General features: G+C 28.5%; 1 protein-coding gene across 10 annotated transcripts in view; it reads left to right on the top strand.

The window, feature by feature from the left end:
- The first annotated feature begins 824 nt into the window (after positions 1 to 824).
- LOC129963456 (RNA binding protein fox-1 homolog 3-like) overlaps positions 825 to 26,287 on the top strand; it is an 84,272-nt gene continuing 58,809 nt past the window's right edge. For 5 of the 10 annotated variants that reach the window (XM_056077849.1, XM_056077841.1, XM_056077838.1 and 2 more), the window contains exon 1: positions 827 to 1,281. In XM_056077849.1, coding sequence (XP_055933824.1) covers positions 1,147 to 1,281 — 135 coding nt within the window. In that variant the 5' untranslated portion in view covers positions 827 to 1,146. Of the gene's footprint in view, positions 1,282 to 26,287 lie in introns of all 10 variants that reach the window. The other 5 variants (XM_056077847.1, XM_056077851.1, XM_056077850.1 and 2 more) reach the window with 2 other exon arrangements.

Below are 26,287 nucleotides of genomic sequence, written 5' to 3'. Positions count from 1 at the left end.
AATTTCAAATTAGATTTAATTAGAGTACTTTTCTCCATATTATTGTGAATATGTGAAAATTATTTCAAACCATGCAATGTATTTTTCTATGGTCATTTGCGTAAAAACGCAATTCAAAAAACAAATCTAGAAAGTACAAAAGAAAAATGATGAAAAAAGAAGGAATGATTGCATCATACCTTCAACCGTTTCAGATTAGCGAGAATACAGCGGGATAAAAATGACAATTCATTCTTATAATGACATGCTGCATTTAATGAAGTTCGAATATTTTCATACTATCTCACTCATTTATTTGGTCAGTATAAATGAAATGCGTAATAGTTGGAAGTAAAAAAAAAAAAAATGATCGCAGAAAGAAAGTAATTAGTACAAATGCATTGCATAATATTGTTTATTTCTCATAATACATTTGTAAGATTGTACAGTAATGCTATTAATGATGACCCAGCTATTGTATCCAGCTCCCATAACAGACAAATCAAGACGCAATCTTTTCTGACGAAACAGGTCTTCTATGAAATGGACGTACTATGACGTCATAATCTTATTGCAATTTATTTTTAGATTACTTTTATTAGAATCAATGATAATAGAGTTATTGCGACTCTGATTCTCTAATTTTCAATTCAATATAATGACAGAAGTGCATTTCTTACTTTTGCAAAACAGCTTTTTAAAATTTTGTACTCTTTTAGTGGCTCACACTAAAAATACATTCCTGTCACATTAGCCAATGATAGAATATGATTCTTGAAGGTATTTTGCTGGATGTAGCCGCTTTTCATCTCACGGTTCCCGCGCAAGCGCAGATGCTGTATTGGAAAATCCATCTTGAAGTGATGTGTTGCGATGCAGGGAATGTGCTAACCCCCCGCCGCCCCTGATCACTGAAAGCGTGCATCCGGGTACTTGGTCGAAATTCATTCATTTCATTCTTTGTTTTCATACTTGTCAGTCTGTAAAAAGTGTAATAATTCAGTGCTGGTAATGTCACATTGGAGAGGCACGACAACATTGATGTGATTTTATATAAACTGTTTTTAAATTGAACTATTTAAGTGGTTTTTATATTGTTTTAATAGAAAGTGGTGGACGCATATTTCATCGTTATTTGATCAAGTTACTCATCTTTTCAAACTCATCATGACATCTGCTATAGTAAATGGACTGCAGTTTCAAGGGCTTAATGATGAAAATGACAATTCATCTCATCCAAAAGAGCAAATATATATGAATGGAACAGCAACGGATACTTCAGATTTACTGAAATCGGAAACGGTTAGTTTTTTTTAATGTTTCAAATATTTCCATGGCGTTTTTTGAATTAGTACCTACTATCATTCAAAAATGCCTAATGAATTTTTCTTTATTTTAATTCCATATAAATACACGAATACTACTGTTTATTAGTCTTAAACTAAAACTGTTTAAATGTTAGAAATTGCCATTAAATAAACTGCATTGTTACTTTAGTTTTAAGTAATTTCCAAAATTAATACATTTCTACGGTATAAAAATGTTCATGGCAATAAATTTCAGTAATATGGTCTCGGTACTTTGTTACTTTATATTTATTCACATTTATTTGAAATGATAAATTGAAAAATGCAAGATTAATGAATCAGTTGGTTAGCTGTATTTAAACAATTGTTTAAAAAATCATTTGTTGGCTTTTATCTTTTATTGTTGAAAGTATTTAAATATCAAGTATAAGATTAATTTAGATGCAAGCTAATTTTATCTTAAATTCCTATAATTTATCTTAAATTCATATAAAATCTAGCATAAGCTTAAGTAAATTATTAGATTCTTGTGTTAAGATTAATTATTAAATATATATTAAATAGATTGTAATTAATAGTATTTTTTCCTTACCTTCTTTAAAGTTATTATTGTTTTATTATGTAGCATTTTAAATATATATTTGAAGTTTGATAAGCTATATTTTCTTACCTGACAGAATTTGGGAATTAAATTTTTGTAAAATGGTATGGTCGTATTTCAAAAGTTTCCAAGTTTATATTTGAGAAATGCAGTTTGGATAAATGCAATTCTATCTCACATTTAAAATTTTTGAAGCATGTGTAAAAATGATTAAATTGTATAACAGATATCTTTTCTTGATACTTTTCATGTGAATTCAGTAACATCATTATCAATAGATATTAATTGCAACAATATTATGCTTTCATTTGTTGAAAGTCAGTTGTTTATTTGCCATTCGTCAAATTTAGCTTTAAACGTTTCATTTTGGTGAAATGTATTTAAGTCCTTAGTTACGTTTTTTTTAAATGTGGTATTTAATCACTTATATTGATTTTTTTTTTTCTTCTTTCCTAATAGTAATCATTTTCAACTTGCAACCTCCCCTTCTGTATCCTACATATTAATATGTTGATTTATGCAATAATTTAGCTACTATGATTAGTTAAAAACTTTTCTTACTTTCTTTCCAAATTTTTAACAAAATTAAATTAAATATCACGATATTTTAAACTACTGAAATTCATTCCTCATCACAATGAAGAAAGTTAAGAGCATCCCAGTGAAGGGATGCTTAGAGAACTGATTCTTTGTGAATCACTTCTCAGAGCAATTTAATTCTGCAGTGTAAACTGATTCCCATACAGAATCGGTGACACTGTTCTTTGTAGATTGCAACTGTCATTAACTTTCAAAATATTATCTAGAAATGGGCAAAACTGTTTTGACTAATATTATTATTATTTATTTCATATAGTGAGGATTTTAAATATTGTTTTCTTGGATAAATTTTTAAATAATAAATTAATGATGTGCCTTATCGGAGAAAAATACTAAATTTAGCCTGTTTTTACAATCTTCATTTTTATTTAGATCATAAAATAGGCAACAATACTTATGTATTGCCTCCATGTCATTAGTGATTTTTTTTTTTTTTTTTGGCTTAACTGAATGCAAATATTGTCAATAAATTGAAGTAGCATCTTTGATAATTAATCACTGCTCTGTATTATATCTAAGAAACTCATGTTGCAGTGATGTAAATGTGTTTATGAAATCATTTTTGAAACATGCCTGGTTTTTACAATTTGAGATTAATTAAAGTCTAATAGTCCTTATGCTATTTTAAAGGTAGTAACAAAATATTTAATCCTTAGAAAAGAATTATATCCTTAGAAAAGAAATTTGTTTGGATACAATCTATTATGCATATTTGAAATTATATAAATCTATAAAAAAATCTTATAAATTCACTATATAACCTAATTATATAATTCTATAAAAAGTATATAATTTTAAAATTATAATTTTATAAAATTGTTGGCTTTCATGTTATTTTAAGGCTTCATGCTTTATGCTTTTCATGCTTTAAGATTTTTTTTTTCTTTTTTTTTAAGAACTGTTCCAAATCTATTGTAATAATTAGTTTGCATTAAAAATATTTTGAAAAACTAAAAATGAGTTTTTTTATTTTGTTACTGTTTAGTTTGTTTTGGTAATAGCATGCAAATGTATAGATATTTAGATAATTTTAATTATAACAGTAGGCATGCTGGGATTAATCTAATCTAATTTTATTTAAGCTTTTATTTTTACTGAAGTAAGATTTCTCTCTCGTCCATATCATTAATTTTTTTCACATTTTAATATTATCTTTCACAGTGACTTCATAATATCTGATAATATTATTCAGCATTTTTAAGATTTATTTTAATTTACTAAAATTTGTTATTAGATTGCAATATTCAGCATTTTTTTAAAATATAATTCTTCATGTCTGTAAAATTCATTATGTAAGTTAATCTTAAATCAAAATTAAAATATCTCGATATAAAACCATTTATTATTCATTTTTTCTTATGCTTTATTTTTACAATTGATGGATTATTTTAGAATTTATGATTTGCACAATTTCTTCCAACTTCCTATGATAATTTTTTTAATTTTATGCATGAAGAAATTTGCATTTAAGAAATTATACTTTATATAAATTAATTTTCTTTAGATGCATGCTGGTTTCCAAACAATCTTAAAACATTCTTACGTGCTTCTATTTTATTCTTTTTTATTTAATTGGCTTTTATTGTTTACTTTCTTGAATTCTTACTGCATGTAAGCATTTAAAAAAAAGGGAAGGGGAAAGGAAGGAAGGAACCTTCCATTTTCACCAGAAAACTGATATTTTAAAGAACATGATTAGTTTTAGAATCCAGTAGTCAGTTAAAAAAAAAAAAAAGTATGCTTATTGTGGAGACAACTGTCTCTGTAATCTACATAATTGAGAATAATTCACTGCCAAGAACAAAGTTTAGAAATAAAACATATCTTTGTTTTAAATTGTTGTTTTTAAAAGTGTTTTTTCCCCCCATTTTATCTGATTGAGTTGTAAAATGTGTTAATGACAATGATACAAGTTAGCATAAAGAAATGTAAATTAAGTAAAAAGTAGCATTCACATCAAAACCTTAAAAAAATTAGTGTCTGATTATTGAAAAAAATGTGATTTTTTCTGAAAAGAAAAGGGCTTAGGCCAAAGTTATCAATTATTTTGATCTAATTCCTTTATGATTTTTGAAACAATTTGATTTTTTTAAGTAAATAAATCAGATGTCTTTTTGTAAGCTAGATAATTAAAACTTTGAAATCTCAAGAATATTTTACTTGTTTGATAAGTTAATTAAGAAAACAAAGAAATAAGAATAATCTATTTTAAGTAGAATATGAAAAACTGAAAAAAGTTAGCTAGTGCAGTTAAGGTATTTCCAATTTGGTTAGTCAAAATACAATTCATATGCTTAATCTGACTATATTTTTGTTTATATAATATAATAATTGTTACCAAAATTTTACACCAGTCATTCTGCCACAAAATTAATATATTTGACCATCTTGTTGTTCTGATATTTAAAGAAGCTATCAGTTTACTGATTTGCAAAAAGAATTAAATTTCATTCAGTTGATTGCGTAGTGAATAATTTTTCATTTAATTTGTTTAGTTAATTATAATTTCAGTTTTGAAATTTTTGTTTTTAGGTGTTTAATATATATAAGTGTTTTCTCATATATACCCATATTTTGAAATTTTAGAGCTTTCTTTATGGGTTGTGTTAAGAAAGTTGATCAATGAATTGAAATAAATAAATAAATTGATTGTTGTCATGATTGAATCAAAATAAGCGAAAAAAAATTTATGCCTTTAGTATAATAATTACAAAAATAATTGTACTTAAATGGGGGAAAATTACTTTGGAATACAAGCTGTCAAATTAAAACAATTGGGGAAGTCATTAAGGATTTATTTTATGGGTAGAAAAAATGTTTCTTCATCTATTTCTGAATTTAACTTAATGCTGAATGTTCTGGTGGGTAACTGATTCTTGTCACTGTAATAAGGAATACTAATAAAATTTGTTATTAAGATTGTTATTCAATAATTTTGATACATTGTGAATAGAAACACTTTCCCTTTTTTTCAAAATATTTTTTGTAATTAAATTATATTATTAAAATTTAATTTGTTTTAGTTATTCCAATTTTATTATTTTGTTCTTTGGTACTTAAGATGTGGTTTATAATGAGAACTGACATGGTTTTTATCACATGGACCAGCCTGCTAAAAGCATAAGATATTTTGTCCCCCTCTCCATTATATTTTGAGCTCCACTTTTCAATTCTTGGTCCAGTTTTTAGTAATTCTTAATGAAGAGAAACATCCTTAAAGAAATTCCAAGAAGAAGGGAAAAGGGGGGAGGGGGGAGGAAGAGTAGCAAAAAAAACAACATTTTTTTTTGTTAGAGAAACATTTAATGATTAACGATATATAATTTATAACTGTTGTCAAATAAAAATTAGCTAATTAACAAACAAAATTTAATGAATTTCTCTATATTATTTCTTTATGTCTTAGATTAATGTATTATGAAAACAGGAAGAAATAGGCCTTGATTAGTTCTGTTGTGAATAAGATGACACTATTACTTCAAAATATTAATTTTATTTTTAATTGGGAACAATGAAGTGAAATGAATTCTCTTCTTGTATTATGTTAGGGAATTCTTTTTTCTTTTAAAAAGGAAATAAAGATTTTTTTAATATTTAATAGTTGTTAAGATTAGAATTGCAAAAATTTAATAAATTATTAAGCATATGTCTGTGATTAATCACCAAAGAATATCACTTAGGATGTCCATTGTAGTTTAGTGAATATGTTTGATAATGAGATGCTATCAAGTCCAAAATTCACCTGTGACATGTGTTTAAACCAAAAGTTTGCCAATGGCATGCAATTATTACTTACCTTTAAATGAATACTATGCATTTATATGAAAACAGTTCTAATTAACTCTGACCTGCTTTGATTACATTTATTTTGCCTATGATGTGTAATCTTAAAGCCTAATTCTACCAGGATGTTTTAAAACCAATAAAGTAAACCTTAAGAATGTAAAGCATGTCAAAAAAATTTTCGCCACAGATTGCAGGTTGTGTTTGATATGGTAGCTTGTTAGAGAAGTCTTTTCTATGCTCTATCCCATACAATCAATTTCTAAACAGAAACAGAACTTACACAATGCACTAAGCGTATATTCAAGACTAAAGATATACAATTCTTAATACTTATCTCATTACTTCTGAGACATGGATTGCTTACTTGCTATGAAGATTCCTATATGCTTTGGAATATTCCTAGCATTGTATTGAAGGTTGCATCATCACTGAAAATCTAATAAATTGTTTCTGATTAGTGAAAGTAGTGTCAGATACAAGGAACTTGATGCATCTTTTAGATATAAAAAATACACATTTTCCTGAAATACCTTTTCTTACCTTCCAACTTGTAATCATTTACAAGCATATATTATATGATGAAAAGTATTTTTTAAAAGTGTATTTGTATTTTATTCCCTTTGAAAGTTCGTCTCATTAATTTTGAAACACCCTGTATTTTTTAACTTTTTAAATAAGCATTAACAATATGATATTTTTGATAAACCGTATTGTGCTAAAAAGTTATGTTAATTGATGTGATTCAGACGATTTAGAAATTAGGCTATCAAATTGGCAATCTATTTTCAAATCTTAGCAGCATTTTCTAATGTATCTTTTATGTTTAAAATAATGAATTCTTTAAATATAAGAGGTGCTTTTATCATTACTAAGCCATTAATATATTTATTGAATCTTATAGGCCTTGGATTTGTATTAAGAGATAAAATTGATTAAATGAATTTATTTCTCTTACGTAATTTAAGTTATGGTGCACTTAATCTCTAAAAATTTTATGGCATTGAAAAGCTATTTGTAGGGATATTTTGCTGCATGCTCTATATGTTAATTTCAACTATTTCAGAAAAGTAATATTGTTAAATTTTTCTGTAGAATAATAATGGCTGACTCTACTTGCTCTTTAGTGGCAGTAATTTTGTTTCTTGTGTAATAGTTAATAAAAAAATACTTATTTATCTAAATATTTGCTATGTTATTTCATTAATATCATGGCAGAATTTTTTATGTTATCTGCTTATTGCTACATTTAAAAAAATTACGACTTATATCTCCATTTTGAAAAGGGGGAGAACCGTAATGTCACACACATCTTCATCTGATCTTCCCCCTTTCCTTATAGCTAGGGATCCGTAAGTTTATGCAAAAAGCATAAAAATAAATTTCGTAATTGCAATAATAATGAACTAGGAAATAAATGAATAATAGGACTGAATTACTTTGATGAATAAAATGTAACCAAGATGCATTTTACAACATTGGCAATTGATGATTTTAGACACCTCTACAGATTTTGTGTCTCAAATTCCATTCAATGAATTTATTCGGGATATGGACTCATAATTAAAAAAGTGATGACTTAACCGTGTAAAACCATTTTGATATGTCTGTAATAATCTGGTAGAATTCCATGTAAGGCGAATCCAGACTATGTATTTTGCTTTGGGTAAGATGTTAGCTTACTGGGCCATTCTTTCATCAGTGCTGATTTGTATTCCCCGACGTTCTTTTTTTATAAATAGACGACCTTCAAGGTTTACGTCACTCGTCTTTTCCCTCTCAATGTAGTGTATTCTCATCCCTCCTAGCACTTTTTTATGCGCTTCCTCTTTTCTTTTCAGCACTCTGTGCATCTTATTAAGCGTATTTCACCAGCTTTATTTCGTTTTCTTTCAAATGGATTTACTCGTCTTTAGTTTACTCATAGGAGAAAGTTGGAACAGCTGTTTAAACATCTCCGTCCGTTCCTATCATTAACCTATTTACATCCAAATAGTTCTGGCCTTTTCAGCTTAGGATAGGAAGTCATCTGCATGAGATAATGATGAGATGACTGCTTTATTTGAAACCATTAAAATATTTTTAATAGTAGTTTGAGAAGGCGACATAGACGCCGTTTTGCTTCATCTAACCGAAGTGTTCTAAATTTCCCATGTTCTGCAAAATCCCAAAAATTAATTTATTTAAAAAGCCTAGATGTTTTGGTTTACAAAAATTATGGAAGTATGTTAGTAAGGAAAAGTTATTTTTTCCTCTTAAAATGTAAAGATTAATAGCACTAATTTAATCTTCAAATATTAACAAATGTGTGAAAATGCATACAGAATCCTTTTCTTGTATTTCAACAATTTTTAGCAATAAATTTTAATAATATATTTACCTATACTAATAACCATGGGGAAGGTCTCCCCGAAATTTTATCGCACTCTCTCCAATAAATGGTCTTATCCCCTTCCCCTTACATAAAATTGTGGACTTACGGTAAGAGTTCGAATGCCTAACATGGCATTGGGCGAGCAATAGTTACGAAATACAGCTTTTTAGAGTAAATCTAGCATTTTTAATAAATCTGTCCCCTGAACACGTACCTCGAATACGGTTTTGCCGACCAACAAAAACCAGAACTACATTTATAGTTGGTAATACATCGGCAACGTAACCGATTTCATCGATGAAGTCATTATATTTGCAGTTACTGCGTTTAATGCATATGAAAATACAGAACGACAGGCGGTCATCCATTTTACAGATTAGATTCAAAATTCGATAAGAATCTGCATCTTAGATTCTTAATCTGTCCATCAAATTTTGTATTTTATTCTTTGTTTTGTAGTGATCATCGAGTTCACTTGTACTTGAACAATCAGGCAGATAGACTTTCTGTAAATGGATTTTTTTTTTTTTTTTCAGATTTTTATTGAAATCTGCATATTTGTTTTAAAGTCCACATACAAAATTTCATCTAATTAGCTCAAAGCGTTTTTGAGTTAGTGTTCACAGACGAATAGATATAAAAACAAAAATGCGTTTTACAAACTCAAGGAGGTCTAAAACGTCATGTTCCATAAAGTCTCGAGCTTGCATATTTTGACGATTGCAAACAATACTTCTGTACTTCATATATGAGGTAGTAATAAAGAAAAACGCTTGTTTGTGTTACCGATCTACGGGGCAGACCATTTGGCCGAGATATACTAAATTTGGCACAGATGTACTTTGGGAGGTTGGAATGTGCACTTAGGAAGGATATTTTTGAAATTTTATTTATATTTGTATTGAATTAAAAGATAAGCGATATTTTATCATTTTCCATAATAACTTCCAAAAATATAACAGAAAATATGATTCTCACATTATTTAAAAATTCTAAAAACTGTTCTTTAATTTTATCTGTTTAATTGTTATACACTGTTTTACTTAATTAAAATATATATGTGTGTATTCTTCAATTTTTAATAATATTTATTCGTTGAAATTCAAACCATTTTCATTGTTAGGCTAAATACTTATTCAAGTGATTTTCTTCCATTGCTGTAAGCTAAAGAAGGATTTATTATGGAGGGTATTATTATTTAAAGAAGGATTATTTAAGTAGAGTACATGGGAAAGAAGGAATTGAAGTACCGCGAAATTTAGAAGGTAAATGGGCTGCAAATTTACATCTTTAATAAAGCTGGAGGAGTGGTTTCCATTAGTAAGGATAATATGCACAATGAACAGAACATCAGACAATCAAAAATAACACGGATGGAGGTATCATGAGCATTAAGTTATGCATATTTAGAAATACATATAAACAATATTCCTGATGTACCAGTTCGTCATCAAGATGGCTAATGATAAATATTTACAAATTAGAATATTTGTTATATGAATTCTTTTATTGAATTTCTAATTTTTTATGTTGATAACACATTTGTTGTTAATATTTATCCATATAATAACAAAGATGAGTGTGTGTGAGGGGGGGGGGGGGAGGGAGGCGCTCTACTGGCCACATCATTTGATCTACAGCTTCTAAATTTGGCACATGTATACTTTAAAGGATTGGAATATGCATTCCGAATAGCATTTTTTTTTTTTTGAAATTTTAATTCGAATATTATTTAATAAGCTAGGTTTTGCTAAAAAATAAATTAGATTTTGAAATTTTTTTCAATGTAACTTCCAAAAATATTACCGCTTAAAAATGATTTTTACAGTGTTTAACGTCAAAAAAAATTATCTTTTCAATTATGCCAATTTAGTTGTAAAATTCTTTTTGTCTGGATTTTAATTAACTTTAAAACTTATTTTTAAGCATGTGTTACTACAATATGTTCATTGTTGTGAATGAAACCAAAATCGTTTTAATTGTTTCTTCAAATATTTGATAACGAGATTTTTTTTTCTATTGTTAAAAGTTAAAGGAGGATTTACCTTAATATCTATTTACAGACTGAATGAAAAAAAGGAAGTTAGATACTGCTAAATAAATTTAAAAACGAATGATACATAGAGCCGCTATTATGTCATGGGGCTAGTTTCCATTATAAAAGTTCATATGTGCAGTGAATTGAACAGTTGATGACTTGAAATAACGCAGTTTTATTGTCTGACAATTTGTTTTGATGGAATCATGGGTATGAAGTTTTATCTAAACGATTTAACAGCAATTAATATAACCAATATCTCCGGCGAACCAACTGGTCACCAAAGGCGTGTATTTAATAAATTAGAATGAAGCGGAATCACCTTAATCATCAATAATAAGTAATTCTGAAAACATAATTGGTTACACAATCATTTTTATAAAATGAAATTTCACAGAGGTTAAGGTAAAAGCTATTATAAAAATTCTTAAGTTAGTTACCAGTTGTGTAATTTGTGTTTATATGGACGTTGTTTTTAGAATTTTTTTTTATTTATAAAATAGGAATAATATAAATGAATATTATTTTGAATTGTTTGAATTTTTTATAAAATAGAACTGAAGCAGAACATTCAACTTCATCCCTAAAGATTATACGTTGGATTCCATTCCAATATGTCAAGCGGAAAACGCGACTTACACTGTTTTTTGAAACTTTCTCTCATCCAAACGTTTATTTATTCCGCCTTGCGAAAGCCCGCCTAAACGCGGGAGAGAATCCTTCGCATGTGCCACCGAATTCAGCGGCGCGTGGCTAATGCTTTTTCGTAAAATCGATTCGTCTGCTGGAATATTTGAAAAGTCTCCCTGTTTTGTCTGCTTTGAAACTTGATATCAACGACATGCTAGATGGGATTTCCCGCCATTTTTCTTTCTCTTCCCCTGTGAAAGACATTGATTGTTGTCTAATGTTCTTCTAGTTTAAATTAGAAAGAGTTCGACATCTTTAAAATGCTAAGTATCTGAATCATAAAACTTCTAAACAGTCGTAACATTCTGTATTCTTCAGTTTCTAGCAGATGGAAACATTCTATCATATTTTTTTGTAAATTGCCTTTCTTTATTGCTCAGTACATTGATTCACTTAATATACACGCAAATGCGATTTACAATTTTCAAGAAGGTTTGAAAAGGTGATTTGTTTTGAACTGTAGAAGTTAACAGGCGCACAGATTTAAATTAATATTCATTTACTCTATTTTATGTCGCATTATGAAGCAGTTTTCGGAACTGGAAACAATAATTAGAATTTGTTTTAACAACAAACAAAACAGTTACACTGCAAATCACGCATTCATCGTAAGGAATTATACTTTTTAAATGTTTATGCGAAATTTTTGTTCTTTCCTTCTATCGAATCAATTCCAATTCAACGATTTTTTTGAAAGTTTTGTATTTATAATTTAATTTGGGATTCTCTTCATGACTTTCTTCCTTTTTTTCATACAAAAATATCACTTATAAAGTGTTCCCTGTTTTTATGTGTTAATGTCCCTACCCATGTGTTATGCGGTCAGAAGTTTTCAACTGTTATTAATCAGTGCTCTAAAATTACTTATAATTTCTCACCCAATGTCGATTTGGCTCTGCATTTTTTTATTTTTATAATTTTAAAGTATTTTAGTGATAATTTTGGAAATAGTTACTGAAAAAACATCATTTACTATATATATAATATTATCGATTTCATAACCGTAAAATTAATTCATAGTACTATTATAGCTTTATATGTTTAATCTTCGTTTTTAAAATTTTTTTCTGTTGTTTCTTAATATTAGTACTTAGCTTAGAATAATAGAAATATGAAGTGACTAGTTACCTCGGCCGACCAGCTGATTCCCCAGTAATATTAGTTATGTTTAATTTCAGATCATTAAATCGTTTAACCATTTGATTCAACCATAAAATTGTTTAGTTATGACATGTTTTTTAGTTTTTTTAAAAAGTCTTAGTTTAGTTATAAGGTTAGTCATGCTCATGATCACGCCAAATCTGATATTTATCTCACTTAGTTCTGTTATTGTATGCCTGAACCTTTCTAATGAAGATAGCCGCATAGCATCACAGCACAATTAAAAATTTAAATAACCGATTCATCTAACTCGAATTTCGCGATGTTGTAATTTCACTTTTATTTGTCTTGATAAATTGCAAAAATATTAAACAGAATCCCTCTTCTTTAGCTTCCAACCAGGGAAGAAAATTACGCAATTAAATATTTGATGGAACTATTAAATTGTTTCAATTTTAGTTTAACAATGTTCGAAATAAAGCGAATAAATATTCGTAAAAAATGCTAAAATTTAGCTAAAATTCGTATGATTATTAAATTGGTATAATTTAAAAGGCATTTAAAATTTTTTTTAAACGATTTAGAAACTTATTTTTGTGCAGTTATATTTTACTAAATTATCGTGACATAGTACGCACAAACACACATCTTTATTATTAGTAGAGTTGGTAGAAAATTTTATTTTATATTGCGGTATTGTTGCATAGGTCTATATAATTTAATGAAAATCAAATGTCTCTTTAGTTAGAATATGTGATGAAATAAAATGTTTCGAATTTTGGATTGCTAGTAGTTTTACTATAAAGGTAATTCTACAGTGCTTTTATTGTCAACAATAGTGTCATAAACACTGTTTTCAGAGGTAGAATGTTTATCCAGTTCTCCGGAAACGATTTTCTTTTATTTTCAATTTATTTGTCTGAATTTAGGATTATAATTAAAGGTGAAATAAAAACTTTCATTGCTATTTAATTCTGAATTCATTTACGGATATTCGAAGGTGGTTTAGAGATCCCGCTTTCATAATTAAAAAATAATGGTGTCTTGTTTATGTAAGAGAAACTTCTAGTGCAAGTGAATTTGGATACTCTTGAATAAAAGATACTTTATTCTTAGAAATTTTCATTCTAGAATTTTATTAATAGTGTGATTGATACCTTGAAACGTTTTTTAGTCAAATTTTTTCCCGCTTCATATATTTTGAAGAATTTTTTTCACGTTGGTAATTATTTTTAAATGCATGAAAAAAAAAAATACAACTAAGTACAAATGCCTTACTGTATCTTGCCGGATAAAAAAAAATCTCATTGAAAACTTACAGAAATTTCGCTATAGGCAACCGGAACCTTTTGCAATCGTCGATTATAGTTTGTTGACAAATAACAATAATCACTATGGTGTGATTTTATGCTCACATAAGGTTCAGCAAATATCCCGTGGCAACTTAATTTTTATATCCAATATAAATTTTGTTGGAGAAAAATGTTTTTGACATAACATAGCATGCGCACTTAAGTTTGCTTATTTAGTTTTTTTAATCGACTCCATTCTTCACATATGAAATTCGCTATAACTGTTGCAAGGATTGATGGGGTTTAAGTGTTGATGTGTTTTGTTCAAAATTTCTATTAATTTTTTTAGTCGCATAAATATGATATATTTGAATATTTTGCTTTCCTGTATTAGCGACATTTGGAGAATTGTAATTTAGAATATACACATAACAGTATCTATGAAACTATATCATTTACTTTCAAATCAATAGTGAATCGAATAAAACATGCATGTTATTTACTTCGTAATATTGTTATGAAGCTTTTTGCTTCATAATATTACAAAATAATATCTTACAAAGAAAGCCAGTTAACTTATTTTCTCTACAGTGAAGGAGGGGGGGGGGATCAAACTTTAAGAATACTTTTTCTTCCTTCGCCCCCTCTAATTTTTTTTATAAAATTTGATGCTGGTAAACTGTACACTTAAGTATGCATTAAATAAAATGCTAGATACCATTCTTGAGCAAAATAGCAATATGTACAATGCACTTATTGCAAAAGTACATTAAAGTACATGCACAAAATATCCCTTTTATATAGATATGCATTAATTTAATCAGTTGTCCTTTTATACATAGTTTATTTTGCTGAACATAAGAATATAAGTGCGATCCTGGCTTAAAATTCTTGTCATAATGCTTTAAAGATATGGTAAAGCCTGAAATAAAAATTTTTAAAATGTTGCTTTATTATTATCCTTAATTTTATTGAAAGCTTTAAAATAGTTTTAAGTTCCCCGAGACTGCTTTTGAAATGTAAAATCACTTTATCTAATTTCATTGAAATATTTTACCAGTATTGTTGTAAGGAAATAGTTTAAAATCTTACAAAATCTGAAATTTTTAAAGAGAGTAAAAATTCTCTTCCTCTTCTAGTAAGACAGATTAATAAGATCTATTCGGAATTTTTATCTATTTCAGATTTCGTGGGTTAAAAAAATATCACTTCCCATCGCATTTTGTCTGTGTTCCATGTTACCGAAGACAATTTTACAATTTTAATAATCTTTATTATGAAAATTTTTTAACTGAAAATCCTTATCCTTATTATGAAAAATTTTAAACTGAAATTCCTTATCCTTATTATGAAATAAATATTTAACCGAAGAGAATTTTAATGGCTTAAATTAACCTTATTATTAAAAAAGATTTACTTATGCTACCCATCTTATTAAGGCCACGCATTTTATTAGTCTTACTCTTATTCTGTTTATTGTGTCCGTGGATCAGCTTAATAAAATCATGTCAAATGATATCACAATGCTTGAAAAAGCTAACTTCCGATTCATATATTTTCTAATTTTCGCTTTACTGTAATTTCTCTTTCTTATTCTCCACTTGCTGCTTTTGTGAACCATCTGGATCATGAGTAATAATGTTTGCATTTAATTTAAATTAATCATCTACATAAGTTATTTATATATTCATGATTTCTACAGCAAATATCGAATTAATTCTTCGTATCTTTTTTTAATATCAAATCTTGATAAGCATTAAAATCGTGTTATTTTATTAGCTTTGTACTTGTTCTGTACATTGTTTATATGGATCGTCCTAATAGATTCAAGTTACTTGACATCTGAGTGCTAATAAAAATGGAACTGCACGTAATAATCCGTCTTCTAACTTAATGGCGTTGTAACTTCACTTTCTTATTCTTCATAGATATTAAATACAATCGTTCTTCTTTATATTTCAACAATGAAATTTATTGTTAAAAATTATGCAATAAATATTTTTAAAAAATTGCCAAAATTCGTTGAAAATATGCAATGACATTGCAAAATGCATTGAAAATATGCAATGACATTGCAAAATGCATTGAAAATATGCAAAGTTAAATTGATATTATTAAAAAGACTTTTTTCTAAGTAATGTAAAGTCAATTTTTTGCTATAATATTTTCGGAAATTATCGCGAAAAAAAAAACACCTTAATTTTTTAATTAAAATTTCAAAGAGAAAAAAAACAAAACATTCCTACTCTCTCAAATTATATCTGACCCCAAATTCGGTACCTCAAATTCAAACGATCTGTCTTGCAGAGCGCTAAAACACACACACACACACATGCACGTTCTCCTTCATTACTAGTAGAAACATGCAATAGAATCTTGGAGAAAAAAAAACACGTTTTAAAGTTATTATTTGATATTTTACTTTTTAAGGATCATATTGTGTGATGTTGATCAAACCATGCACATAACAAAAATGCTAAGTAATAACTTTTAAAAATTTGTTATTTCAAAATTGCGAAAATTGAGTAATTTCAGAGTAGAATCAATTCTGAAACTATCTTGGGTTTTCAGTTTTAAAATATAAAATAAATGTTCGTATCCCTAATTTTTTTACCAATTTTTCTGTCATTGCTTGCTAGATATTTTATACTTTCATATATTTGAAATATCAATAATATTTGAAGTATAGATTAGACAAAGATCTACTGTTTTAAAAAGATATCTTCCAAATTTTAATGTTTGTTTCTCATAATAATAATCAGCGTCGGATCGACGTTTCGGCTCGATTCGGCTTCATTACGTCCCTCCTTCTTACATATTATGAACTTCTATTTTCTTTACGGTACATTTCTTGAATATATCGTCTTTATTGTTCTTTGAAATCCCTTCCCATTTTTTCCATTTTTTTTTTTTTTTTTCATATGTTTTTCTGATTACCAGGAAAATATACTCTGGAAATAATCGATTTGGTCTATTTTTTGCGAAGATCTCTTAATGGGGTAGATTTATCTAAAATACATCCATTTCAACGAGCAGTTCAGATTAAATTGAATGAGGCAGTAATGTTTTTGTTGTAAACGGTCTTTTATTGCATATCTTCAAAGATTCATGCAAAAGAGCGTTTTATTTGAATTTGGTTTTACAGGGAAATGCTTTTAAGTATATCACTGTAACAAACCAAATGACTACAAAAATGACGCGAACTAGAGTAATACATGGAGAGAGGGAAGTCAAAACGCTTTACAGTAAAGGACGATCAATACGTTTCTCATTTATAGATTGTTTAATCTAAGACCCGATACATTTGTAACCATTATAATGATAGTTTCTTTTATTCAATGCAAAGGTCGCAAAGCTTCGATTATAGATTGTTTTCGGTGTCGAAAAACTGGTATTGGAAACGAATTTGGTGTTAAAGAAGACAGTGTTGGAATTTCCTGGTCTGCCGATTTGAGGGATGTGTCACGGAGTTCTTGAACTGGAGGTTCTTAACCTCCGGATTGAATAGATAATATGGGTATTAGCATGACATTCTCCTGAGTAGCGATCCTTTTCAAGAAGTATGTGAACTGTGATATTGATATCGTGGAATTATTCACGGTTGTTGTTTTAATAGAAAAATTGTTTATTTAAACGACGATATTGAAGAAGAACGTGCAGAGTTGTTTTCTTTTCTTTTAAGGATGTAATAAGCTCCATCAAAAGACAAATTTGTTTTGTTTGCGAAACACACATACTCAATGTAAAAACTCTCCGTGAACTTAATTGATCTAACGCTGCGTTTAATATTTACTGACAATCAATATGCCAGTTGATGGTTGAATTTGTTCAATAATCTTTTTTTTTTTAACCAATGCTTTTTAACGCATTTTACTTCAATCTCTTAAAAGACGTGTAAATGGTGCTTTACTGTATTATTACATTAAGCGCACTTGATATAGATCTATTATTTTATTTAGTGAAATTTCAATATCATACTTAAAATTTTATTAGATTAATAATGTCTGATATATTGTGAAAAAAGTTTTGGCCATCAACCGTGATCGTTTATTACATATTTGAAATTGAAAATTATTAATTTTTTAAAAAAGTTATTCGAAGAAAATTTTTTTAAATTAGATCGGAAAGATAAAAAATTAAAGGAAAATAGTAAGAACAAATGTCGTTAAGCTAGAAATGGAACATCAAAATCATCTCTAATGGAACGGAAAAAATCAATGTCTGGCTAATGTTGTAGTTGAAATGATAATGCTCTATTATGATTGTCATAATAGCTTCTGTTACAATTCATGATTGTTCTTTTATTTTTTTCATTTGATGGATATTTCTAACTATCTGACAAAGATCGACTATTTTATTTGCATTTGGAGATGTGATTCTTCTGTAGAGAAGAGAATTTTCAATGTTCTGCGAAGAATTGGCGCGATATTATGAAGCAATTATCTACAATGAGGAAAAAAGGATCCCCCCCCCTATTTGAATTTTAGAGACTACTAAATCGATAATTGGCCTTCTATTAGTGTAATCGACTTCATAATTTAACAACTTAAAATGATTCTACCGACTCGGGAGAACATTTTTCAAAATGTTTTTTTCCCCCCCTGATAGAAAAGTTTTATTGCAACTTTTGATGATTTCTTAAATTTGAATAGTAGTTTTAATGATATTTAAACCAATCTCTTACGTAGTTTCTATTCTGTGATATTTTAGATAAAGAATGCTTTGGAGAAGTTGATATTTTGTTGAAATTCCTCATCAGATATTTAAGTGTTTTGCACAGAGCTTTGTAATCCATTTCTCGTATTCCAAAAATTAACAATCGTTAAAAAATTTGCCCTTAGTGTTTTTGCAATTTTCTTTTTCAAATTTTGCTGAGTCGAGAAACACATTTTTAGAATTATTTCGATCTGTGAGAACTCAAAAATACATCGAATTACATGCGTGAAATTTGGTGTAAGACGGTTTCAATTAGTTTGCAATCAAATATCATTAGCTAAATTTTGGATGAAATTCGTCTTTGAAAAGTCTGTATATTGGAAATCTATCATATTCCATGTCTATATGAATAAGATTTACTGAGAAATCCGTATAGCTAAATGTATAAAATTAAGCATATTGATTTTTCATGAGAACTATAGAGCTATATCAGATTAAGATCCCAAATTATTCTCTGTATGCATTTGTGACTGTATGAACGAAATAACATGGACATGTAACAGCTTAGACAAATATAATTTTATGTTTGATCTTGTCATAAACATCTTGTCAATCCAAATTTTTGTACCCAATTAGTTGAAAGGAAGGCATCTAGAACCCATATTCGATCTTTTTTTTTTTTTCTTTCCCCCCCCCCCCCCCCCTCTGAATTAGACAAAATCCGCCATATTGTGGTGATGCACCAGAAAGACGAGATGAGAGACTCTTTCACGTTAAATTTGTGCTTGAGGGGGATAAGTGGTACTAAATGTGTCAAGTTTCTTAATCTAATTTAACTAATCATGTTATAGAATATTTGTTACTTTACAGTTAAATTATTTTTATTTTTAAATTGGGAGTTGGTTTTCTATAAAAAAAAATAATTTCTCTGTTAATTTGTTTTTAAGATAATATTAAAAAAAATCTTACACATTTATCACATTTGTACATGGGGCAGTAAATTTAAAATAAGCAAGATTTTAAATTTATAAAATGCTATAAATATCTTCTTTTAAATACCATTTCACCTTATGAAAGAATACTTATCTTCGAGTAAATATATATACTATAAATTCTAAATTTTGTTGCTATCAGATATTAAATTACTTATGTGTATTTCTCTGATTGGAATATTATACAACACACATCAGCTCTCTATTTTATTAAATTTTTAAACAGAAGTATTCTATAGAAAATCGAAGAAATGTTCTAGAAATTACTCCATCCTCATTCCACCCAAAAATAAATCGAATCTTTTCTTTCACGTAAAAGAATCGGATGAAGAGACTACTGTGAATCCAACCGTTGCATCACGAAGAGATAGATGCCTATATTATTGTAGTACGTAACGCTAGCGTGAAATGACCTCTTTTCGGTGAATTATTTATATTTTTCTGATTTGTTCACATTGTCTTGTGAATCGCGTGCTTGGGCGAGTTGCAGCACTTACATTTACACCATACTTTGCGTAATGGCATGTATAGGTGCGTGAAATATTGGGACTAGGCGTTGGTCGACAGAATAAAGGTGATTGCTCCATTCGGAATTTGATTGAATGAATACATATCTAGAATTGCTGCAGTTTCTGCACATTTCAGATTCTTTAAATGTTTGTCAAAACGTATTGTAACTGCCTCTTATTTGATCGTATTTTTTTCGTCCGAAAGGAGTTTTTAAAGTATAATGTGAAAATTTTCATTTTCCCTTGTAAATTAATCAACAACTTTTGTTGCAGTCATTGTAGAAAAATTAAACGAATATTTAAGATTAAGTGTTTACATTGGATTATGACCTTAATGGAATTGTTTAGAACAACATCAGTGACATGGGAATTTTTTATAATGCTGTCTGCGAAACTTTTCACTATTTATAAATAAAAATAAAGTAAAAAAAATCTTAATAAAGAAGACTAATAATTTTTTTTTGTTAAAATTTTGCGAAATAATCATGAATGTTTATTTATTTAAGTAAATTTTTATTTTAGTAGTTAATCAAAAATGTTTTGTTGTTATTGTAGAAAAATTAAACGAATATTTAAGATTATATTCTTAAATTAGATTATGACTTATTGGAATTGCTTAGAACAACATTAGTTGCATGGAAATTTTCTATAATGGTTTTTAGGAAACTTTTCACTATTTATAAAGAAAATTAATAAAGATTAATAAAAAAAAAATTACGAAAGTTTTCTCAAATTATCATAAGTTTTTATTTAATAAGATTTTTTTGTAAATTTTTATTTTAGTATTACACCCCCCCCACACACACATATACACCGTGAGCCGAGAAGTTTTCTTTCATATTGATGGCTTTTTTCTTCTTTTCCTTTTTTTGGAGATTTAAATTTTTTAATCGATTCTTTATGATTGAATAGAATTTCGAGCTGTAGTTACCCTAACAATATTTTCCAAGGATGCTCATCACGAGATTCACATTTGGCGAATTTATTTTCAGACGAAGTTTAAAATAGCATTAATGTATTACTAAAAAATTTTTTAATTAAATTTTTCAGAGAAAAGAGGCGAGGAAGTATTGTTTGTGGTAAGTAAAACTGTTTGCATCTGCCGTTTTGAAATAAAATAAATGTTTTCGAAAAGTGAAGACAATACTCTATTTGACTTAAACACACAAATAACTCGCAAGGTCACACAGTAGATAAAATTGTCATGACCGTAGTTCCATGTTTAGTCTCTGTCCTACCCGTAGAATTTTGATAATTGAAGGACTAAGAGAAATAAGTTATACTGAACACAGCTGTAATTCGACAGTGAAACCTTTGTTCGAGGAATGTTTTATTCTATCGAATCTTTTATTTATGCGTGCTCTTGTCCGAATTTTGTCGAATATATAGGAGAACTAAATATTTTTTTGCAGAAGGAAAAAATATTACTCTATTGAACAATGCATCTTCCAAATTTTCAAGCGACTTATAAATTATGTTTTATATTCTTTCCTATTGTGCCGTTGTATCCTATAACTTATCAGACATTAAATCAGTCCATTTCTTTTTGTTTAAATTGAATTTTAAATTTTTGAACTTATCTTTAAAATTATTTTGGCACTATATACGGTCTCTAAAAAAATATCTCTAATACAGTACACTCCCGATTATCCGCGGAATTGGGTGGCGCGGCCGCCGCGGATAACAAAAATCGCGGATAATCCGAAAAAAGCTAAAAACGGGTATAGCAAAAGAGAAAACAGTCATTCCAACTTTGAAAAATTGTTTTATGTACAATAAAACATAAAATAAACAGCAGGAAATGTTTAATTAACGCTTCATATTTTAGTATATCACTCAAAACTAACCTAAAATGCATTTTGTTAATGAAAACAGAAAAGTGCTTTGTACCTACGAGAGGCGTCAAGGATACACAGAAAAATTAATACATATGTACTGTTTTAATACTGTAATGTATTATGTAATTACAAAAACATAACTGTAAGACTGCACCTTTTTGAAAAAAAAAAAAAAAAAAAAAAACTTTGTGTGGCAGGCGCGGATAATCCGCACCGCGGATAATCGGGAGTCTACTGTATCTTGTATTATTGCATTATAATGAATGTATATTTCTTAACACAAGAAAGCGAACTGAGATAAAGCAAGGCTAAGCTTGCTTTCAGTCAATAGTGATTGAAAGCGAGTATAAACATTAAAAGAACACTTAACAAATTCAAATTATTGTGAAACTTAGAAAGTCTGGGAATTTTTCGTATAATTCCCTTCCTATTTTTTATAAATGAGTCATCACTTGTTGAATTGGAGAAATTAAGTACTGTATGAAACGTGTATACAAAATGAGAACAATTTTGCTGATGGAAACATAAACTAAGTTAAAAAGGTTTTTTTAATATTCAATATTGAGTACAAGAATGTAATTATTTTGAAACGTTTTTTGTTGTTAATTGTTGTATATAAATATTATTTCCATGTAATGTTCAATTTTTTTACTTTTTCGTATACAAGTATCAAGGGAGTATTGTAATCATCAAAATGTCCGAATTCGAGGTTTTGATGTATCACCACGTTTCAGACCATTCTGAATGCGAAAAACGCATTTTTGGTATTATATTTGTCTCTGAGCACGATAGCTCAAAAGCTAGATAAATAAAATACCAAATTGGTAGACTTTTATCAAATGTCGAACGGAATTCATTCACAGTAAATCTGTGATTTCGATATTTATATAACGCACGCAGTGAGCAAGGTAAATAACGTTCGGTATTCGGGCTTAGCATCTAAAATACGGATCCTTATCAAATTTTGAAACAAATCCGTCAAACGGTTAATCGTCTGTCTGTTTATACTTTCGAATACATATAATTGCAATAACTCCTAAACACGACAACTTAAGAAAAAGGATGTATTATTTTGTGATTACAGTTGTATTTTCTTATCAAATTTTGGTGTTAATACGCCGACACGAAGATGTCCAATATACATATTTTCGCGATAGGTACTGTAAAATTGCTAATTTACGCCAAAGATCTACATTTTGTATCGATTGTTCACCACTGCTATTAACGGCTTCTTCCAAGATCCCTAATCCGATGCTGATTAAGGGGGTAAGACTTTTCTTGGAGAGTATGCGAAAAAGTTTCGGAGAGACCGCTTCCGTTGGTTTAAAACTTGATAACTTTATTGTGTTAAGGAAGAAGTAGTGCTTGCTTCCTTCCAATATATTTTAATATGTATTTTAAAAGTAAAATTATCATGATTAAATCTGTGTCTTCACTTATGCCTTAATCTAAATTTTTATATTTCCATCAAATATTCAGTTGGATCATATTTATTACATAATTAAAGATAACTTTAACATAACTTTAATAATTCATTATTAAAGAGATTGATTATTTATCTTGCTCAAATGCTTTGTAGCGTTTGTCTTCAGTGATTTGAAAATTTTCTGCTGCATAAGCAGTATTTTTTGTGATGCTCTACGAAGCTGTTTACACCGTACAAAATCCGTTAATTCTAAAATTTCTTTTAAAACAATGTATAAAAATATTTCACGCGTTATCTTTTCCTTTTCATTCGATATAGCTTGTATTCCTCAAAGGCCTTAGTTGCTCGCCACGTAATTTAAGAACAGTCACTTCCGAGTCTTCACTCTTTTAACGATGTATAAACGCTGCTTGATTGTTCAATTAAGAATTCGGTGAGTAATTGCAAACTTGGTGGGAGGCATATTGTGATGCACGCAACTTTAGAACCACCGAAAAGTGACGTAGTCCGAAAGAAGAGTTCTCGACATCAATCTTGATTCATACCCTTCTAGCTCCTCCCTGTTTGTCTGCAAATGAATGAAGCAACTGCCTTATTGGTTGGACTGTGGGCTATTATCTTTTCACTGCAGTCGCTTCTGGTATGAAATTTAAAAATCGGGACTGTTCTCTAAATGCGTGCTTGTTCACGTCGCGTCCGACTACGTTATAGTAATTCGATGCTGCATGACCAAGTGTGCTTGTTCAGTGACTGGGATGTCGTTCAGGGTCCCACTCTGGCTCAATATTCTTTCACCTTTCACACCTAAAAAGGATGGGGGGGGGGGGATTGTAACAATAAAATTGAAGTTTGATTAGAACCCTTTCCATGTTTGAGGAGATATGAGTATAAAAATAAGAAAATATGTTTATTAACCCTTCTTTAGCTTAAGAAAAGTTTGTTGTTATGGTTGATCATCGACTTTCACATATGATTGTCATGCGCATTTCAATGAATTTACTGTAGCAGTATCATCGATAACAGTTACAGTTCAGATTGAAACCTAAATATTAATTGTGGTTTTTGACCGTTAGATTATCTTTCTCTTCAGTCAAATGAGTATAAATAGACATATTTAGGCGTGATCGTGAATATTTCGGTTTCGAATATTATCATTTCTTGAAAATAATTTTCTTTTATATAATAATTTACAATATTTTATGTTAAATTTATTCACTTGTGCAATTAATCGTACTTATTTTATTTCTCGATATTTGTGTTTAGCATATTTCATTATTTTATGAAATACAGTTTATTATTATTATTATTTCAAGCCATTGTTAAGCCTGGATAAGTAATAGAACAACTACTGTGACTATTTAAGGAGTGGGAAAACAATTTTTGAATTTCATGTTTTTTATTCATCAGTCCCAAAATAATTTCGCAATTTTTCTCCCTTTTAAGATTTTGTTATTTTCTGAATTATGAATTTTCTGTTGTATGGAACTAATAGGTTGTTTTTGTATTCTATATCATCGATTCTATATAATTCTTACATAAACAGAAATTGGAAATCGGAAACCTCATTTTGCATTTTTAAATGTTGAATCGGATGCTTACTAACAATATTATCAATGCAGTTTAATGCATTTGTATTTTTTTTTTCTCAAACATTACAAACAGTTGATGCAGTTGGAGATTCTTTCTTTTTCATATTGGTTTGCTTTAGCTTGAAAGCATTAAAAATGCCATTGGCAATGTAAATAATAAATAGGAAATAACACGATATATAATATGAAAATGCCATTGGGGAAATTGATGCGCAAAAGAATTTAAAAGTAAAATATTTATTATCTGCTACATGATATATTTTTCACTACAGAACCCTAACTTTTTACCACTTATGTAGCTTAAGCACAATATTTGTCTAATCTAATCAATTCTGAAATCAAGGAACACTGCGTAGAATAATAAGTTTCCTTTCTAAAATTGATATCTTCCGTAGTTCCTTCCTATTCCATTGATTGTATAATGTTTCATAATTGTGAAGCATTTTAATAGTACATAACATTTGTCGACATTTTGTTTAACATGTGTTTGCCAATGATATCGCTGTACGTCTTTCAAGGCTGAACATTAATATTTCTGTCGCGTTTTCTATTGTGTTTCGTTGCGTTTAAGCGCTTCTTGCATAAATAATTTTTAAGTCACATACCAGTTAGGCTTACGTTTTTATTGTCTCAGATTAAAATAATAATAATAATAAACTTACTTAATTGCTTTGTGCTTTTCTGAGATAGTAATAGAAGTTTCACCTTCTAAACTGTTGAAGGTTGTTTTTGGCAATTTTCTACTTTCAAAAACTTACAAAGGAAAAAGAAAGATGAATATCTAAAAAAAGATTCTAATATTTTCAATATAAATATTTATTTATATTTTTAATAGCAGAGGAGCTAAATATTTGCATGAAAGAACAAAAAAACTCATTGAATGGTGATTTCGATTTTGTCTTCGAAATCCAGTCATTGACTGCTATCAAATGAAACTCATATACAAACGCCATTGCTTTCCTTTCTTTCTGACAGCCATGTTTTAATGTAACCTTTGTTTCAGATTTCATATGCTTTTAAGCTTAATTTCTGTGGTTTTCATTACATCACTTTTTACGATTAGATTGAAGAAAAGTGGCACTCATACGAATATCTAAGTCGAAATTTTTTTTGGAAAAAATTAATTTACATTTAATGGTTCGATATCTTTAGAAAGAATACTTATTACTAAACATGGATATTGCTAAATGCTGATTAGTTTCAATATTTTTTTTTTCGTTCATGTAATATTTCAGACGCATACATGAAGTTATAGCTTTTAACCCCTTATTCATTCCGATGTTTTTCATGTTATTTAATAAAATAAGAAATTGAACGAATCTTGACAATTTCACCTTCATTCAAAAATTTTGAAATTTCATCTGAAGAAATATCAGCTGAGATTTCGAACTCGTAATAAGTTATTCAATAATTTTATTTTACCATAATGAGACTCATGCATTCCCTTCCTTTATAATTTTTGGAAAAATATTAATCATCACCAAAAAAAAAAAAAAATGTGGTTCAGAAAAC

This window comes from Argiope bruennichi, chromosome 3 (assembly GCF_947563725.1).
Source record: "Argiope bruennichi chromosome 3, qqArgBrue1.1, whole genome shotgun sequence".
NCBI classification, from domain to species: domain Eukaryota; kingdom Metazoa; phylum Arthropoda; class Arachnida; order Araneae; family Araneidae; genus Argiope; species Argiope bruennichi.
The sequence above is the reverse complement of the archived record's forward strand: the minus strand, read 5'-3'. Positions and strand labels throughout refer to the sequence as shown.